The sequence below is a fragment of the Lottia gigantea genome, assembly GCF_000327385.1.
Source record: "Lottia gigantea unplaced genomic scaffold LOTGIsca_8, whole genome shotgun sequence".
Taxonomy (NCBI): domain Eukaryota; kingdom Metazoa; phylum Mollusca; class Gastropoda; family Lottiidae; genus Lottia; species Lottia gigantea.
Window position 1 is genome coordinate 471612 of NW_008710662.1, and position 5327 is coordinate 476938.

Below are 5327 nucleotides of genomic sequence, written 5' to 3' on the forward strand. Positions count from 1 at the left end.
TGCCCGTATACGTACCCGGAACAATAGAATCGAGCAGTCACGAGTTTTTACGAACAACAGACTTTGAATACGTAAAACTGTATTTTGTTTACGATGGAAAATACACCTCGATCGATGTTCATAAAAGTCAACAAGAAAGAGAGTTTATAGTACATTTATCGTTTGCCGAAGGTTCCGACTCCATCCTTGAAGGTGGTGGTTTTATTTCTAGAGCCAAGATAAACATCGAAAAAGAAAAAATAAAATATTCCTATCATCTTAAAGAGGACCATACGAATAAAGAAATGTCGTTAGTACGCGTAAATGTTTTTACTTTTAATACCCGCAAATATAATAATGCTAGGCCAAACAAGGAGGCTCTATACGATATTCCGTGGTTCCATTTATCGGAAATTCACTTAATTTAACGACTTAAGATATCTTGAATATGTATCTTAATCAATTGTACATCTTTTTCGAAAGATCGAGAGAAGACAAGAACATAACAGTTGAAGAATTACAAGAATTCAATGAAATTTTGGACAAATTCCATACAGAAATATCAGCGGTCAAAATAAAGAAATAATCAAAAATATACACTTAAAAAAATATGAATAAAATCGAACTTGATGAAACATTGATAGAAAACGCCCTATTTTCCGATGTTATCAAGGCTATCTCTGATAAATTTAAAACATTCAAAGGACAAATTAAAATAGATGGAGAGATAGTCGAGGAAGGGAATCACAGACAATACATGTCACTCCTCGGTTTCAATGCCAAAACTTTTCACAATATCTTTTCAAATATGGACAAAAAATCCGATGCTTCCGATTGGTATTTTACAGGAAAAATAATTTTAATGAAAGACAATTTCCAAGAAATAAAAAGATCGAGAGTTTGCAGAGGAGGAACTGATCTGCTTAAAAAGATCAATGAATACGAAGGCGAAAATTGTTACATACCTACAGATGGTCACTGTTTTATCAAATGCGTCAATCTTGTTTTGAACAAAGATTTAACGTGTAAATTTCAAGAATACATCAACGGGTTTTCAAAAGCAAATAGAAAAGGAGTGATGACTTGTGCTAGAATGAATGAATTCAACAAGAAATTTAACACTTCGTTTCAAATTTATAATCCCAAAAACAGACATTTTCACCCCAGAGACGTTCACGATGAATTAGATTGGGTTTTGTACTTACACAACTCGCATTTCTGTTTGATTAGAAGAAGCCAAAAAAGTTTGGGAATTCAAGAAATAGAAGACAATTACGAACAGGTGTGGAAAACGTGTAGAGACGACAACGCAGTAACACAGGTTTCACCCCTCAAACTAAACGTGCTTTCGAGTATGAGTGTTGATGCGTTATTCGCTTGGGATTGCGAAACGTATTCAGAAAAAGACACACGAAGAGCAATTCCTTATGCCTGCACTTTAATTAATTTAGAAAAACTAAGGAAAATGTTAAACAGAATAAATAATCTATTTCCAGATTTAAAGCCTACAGATCCCATTCCAGAAGAATTTTATGATAAACTAATGAATGTAGTAGAAATATTTGTAGGTACAGATTGCATCGATTCGACAACTGGATCGTGCTTAAAAATGCAAAAAAAACTAACGCATTGCCCTTTAAAAACACCCAGAGGAATTCTATCTTTTCCTTTATCTAATCCATATACAGATGAAGACTTACAGAAAAAATGGAAAAGACAGAAAGAAATAAAGGGTAATTATTTACAACATATTAATTTCACGTGTTCCTATCAACACGAATCCTCTAGTTTGGCTGCATGGGGAAATTCTTCCAATCTTCCCGCGAGTTTGAGAAAAATTGCCGACGTAGATATCGCTAAATACACGCAAGACAACTGGGAGGAATTGAGACACGAATGGGAACCTTACGCCAAGAGAGACACTCTCTGTTTGGGAGCTTGTTTGATAAAATACAACCAAGTGACGAAAGAAGTTGTAAACCAGAATATGTCCAATAATCTAACGGCTCCATCTTTATCTTTAAAGGGTTGGTATTATTTATATCATTACGATAAAGAAATGGTGGAAGAAGAATGGTATGAAACTACTAGAATGGTTGCGAAACATACCGAAAAAGAAAACGTAGAAAAAGTTTATTCGCACACAAATCCTTTTATAAGAAATTTTATCAGACGATCTATTAAAGGAGGAAGAGTTTCGGCAAATAGAAAATCATTTGAAACGAACAAAATGGATGAAATTTGTAACGTATTAAAGGAATATATTTCACAAACAGAAAGTAATAACATAATTGATTTATTCAAAGAATACAGCGCAAGCACAAAAGACAAAACGGAGGTTCATTCGAGACTTAAAAAAATAGAATGTACTAAACTAATGGCATTTGATGCTAACGGTTTATACGCTTCCGCCATGTCGGATTTAGACAGTGAATATCCGAGAGCGGAAAGTGGAAGACCGTTTCTACCAGAAGAAGAAAAAGAATTTGTAAAACTCTTCAATAATCAAAAATTCAGACCTAGAACAGCTATTTTAACAGTGTGGTTTGACTATCGCAAAAACATGTTCTTCCAACCGATACCAGCTAAAGATAAAATCACTTTCACGAATAAAGAAGGTAAAAAGGAAACTGGTAACAAAATCAGGTTCAGAAATGGTTTCTGTCACGACGTTTTAACATCGGTCGATATTCAAGAAATAGTGAAAGCCGGTGGACGAATTATTAGAATATTAGATGGTATAGTTTACGAAGAAAATTTTAAAACTCCACCCTATAGAGATTATATTTTAATTTTGAGAGATTTAAGAAATAAATATAAGCGAGAAGGTAATATCGTGGGTAGTAATTGCATGAAATTATTAGGTAATTCCTTGTATGGTAAATCAATTCAGAAAGACATATTCACAACTAGACATTTATGGAATGAAGCAACTTTACAGGCCAACTTTGATTCACGCGTTAAAACCTATGAGAAAATTAATGATACTCAATATATTGTTGAAACGGAAATTGAAGAAAAAGAGATTACTACCGAAGACAGTAAATCTACACGACTAACACCTAGTCATTTGAGATCATTCGTTTAATCTCACAGTAAAAAAATAATTTCATTCACGTCATAAATGGATTTTATAAACCCGAAATATACTATACCGACACCGATAGTTTGTACATTTCATCCAAAAATTGGAAAAAACTAAACAGAGCTGGTTTGGTCTCCGAAAAAGACTATTGCAAAGGTAAAAACGATTACGGTGACGGTGGGATTATATTTGGTTTATATTTAGCACCAAAAGTCAAATACAACATCGTTTTGACTTCTGATGGTGTCTTAAAAGAAAAGAAAACGTTTAAAGGTTATTCTAATGATAAGTGTAGAAGATTACGTTCAGTTAGCAAGCGGACATGATGTGTCGAACGAATTTAATAAACCATGGGAAAAAAGTTTCACCAATGGAGTAGTTATTCCAAATGATAAACAAACTAAAGTTTTTAGAAGTCATTTGAATAATGTTAAAAGAAAACCACCAAACAGTGAAGGAATTATGTATCCTTACAACGACAAAGATGAGTATAATTTTGACGAAAACTATGAATTTGATGATTTCGATTATCTTACTATTCAAGAAGAGAATGAAAATTGTTTTAAATGAAGTTGAATGACAATTTCTTCGTTGCCAAAGTCTATGAACCTGTTTTTACCGTCTTTGATTTCCAGATTTATATCTTTGATCATGAAAGAATTAACTGGTAAATAGGTCGTTTGAAACGGTTTCTCTATAATTCTGTATCCGATCGGCACCGTAAAAGTCGGTATGCTGTATATGATTTGACGTTTGTGCTTGTTGAAAAATCCACCGTTGATCAAATTACAGTGAATGTTGATCACGTCGATGTCGTTCTCGATGTTGGCCTTGTGCGGCGCCAATGTCGATTGCGCGTATATTCGTTTATCGAACCCTAGTAACGCATTCAACGAATTTTCTACGTTGAAATCGACTTAACTGTTATTTCTCAAGATCAGTTTTATTTTGTTCAGATTCAAATTACCTTCGAATTCGATATTGTTTTTGCCGTTCACGCTTCCTGCGTATTCGGATAGGTATTCGTTGATGGCTACGTATTCGTAGCTCCCCGGTAGTAAGCTTATGGTTTCGAACGTAACTCCGTTATCCGTCGGTATTTTTAGTTTTTTTGTTTTTTTCGTTGATGTTTCTAATGGAATTGTAAACGGAGAAATACTTTAATCCCAGTTCGTACTGTTTATTGCGATCGAGTTCATACTCGTAGTCTAGAGACAATTTGATGTCTGGTTTATTCGAGGTGATAACGAACAATTGTTCTTTATTGGACATTTTTAATGACGTTTATATAGTCTTTTTTAGTGATGATTTTTTTCTCCAAAAGCCGTTTTAATATGCCATTGACTTCGTTGTATTGTCTGTCCGATCGATGACCTTCCTTCATGGCCGCTAATATTATTTCTAATCTATTAAGCAATTCTTTATTGTCGTCGGATAAAAACGTTATACCTTGTCCAGATGCCACCATATCATCAAATTCGTCTATTTCTTGTATGATTGGTGGATAATCTTCTGCATAATCATCTACCTCCTCTTCCTCAATAACTTTTGTTATATAAAAATCAACTTCTTTCAATCTTCTTGTTTCGGGTCCTGACTTTCTTATTGCATGTAGAAATTTTGAGTATGCAACTAAACCCTTGTAATCGGCAATTTCAACATCCTTGCCATTCATTAAATCTATTAACCCTCTCGTTAATGTAAATATAAAGTCTTTTGTGTCGATTTTGAATAAAGGGGAATTTGGACTAAATATTATTCTAAATCCATTAAACAATAAACCTTGATTATCAACGATTGGTGAAATGCTCTTTGGTAAATCTGGGTCAGGGTTTGAAAAAAGACGTTTTATATCATCTAATGTCCTAATTATAATACCATTATATTCAATCGGTTTGGGTTCTATATGAGGTGTGGGTTCTAAAGCTAATTTCTTTTTAATATCCTCTTGAGATTTTAATATGGGTTGAAATAGAGTTTGTAGATTTTCCGTTAATCCGAGTTGTTGTAATCTGTTATTTTCAACTTGGGTCTTTATTTTATTCTTAGCTTTGATATATTCTCTATTTCTTTTTAAAAAATTATTCCAATCCGTCATTTTTAAAAAAATAAAATTAACATATATCGATCATAACTCTTTCTCCCGCAGGTTTTCTAGTATTTACAAATACATATCCATGATCATCTGGGTTTCTCCATTGAGCTTTACAAACCTTTTTAAATGTATCTCTGTCCATTCCGTGATTTATAGACTGAATGATTT

General features: G+C 33.3%; 1 protein-coding gene across 1 annotated transcript; it reads left to right on the forward strand.

Moving 5' to 3' along the window:
* Positions 1–787: 787 nt before the first annotated feature.
* Positions 788–3067, forward strand: LOTGIDRAFT_155243 (hypothetical protein; the record flags this gene model as incomplete). The annotated part of the gene is made up of 1 exon (XM_009066820.1): positions 788–3067. The coding sequence occupies one exon, from the start codon at positions 788–790 to the stop codon at positions 3065–3067; it is 2280 nt and encodes a 759-aa protein (XP_009065068.1).
* Between the last annotated feature and the right edge of the window lie 2260 nt (positions 3068–5327).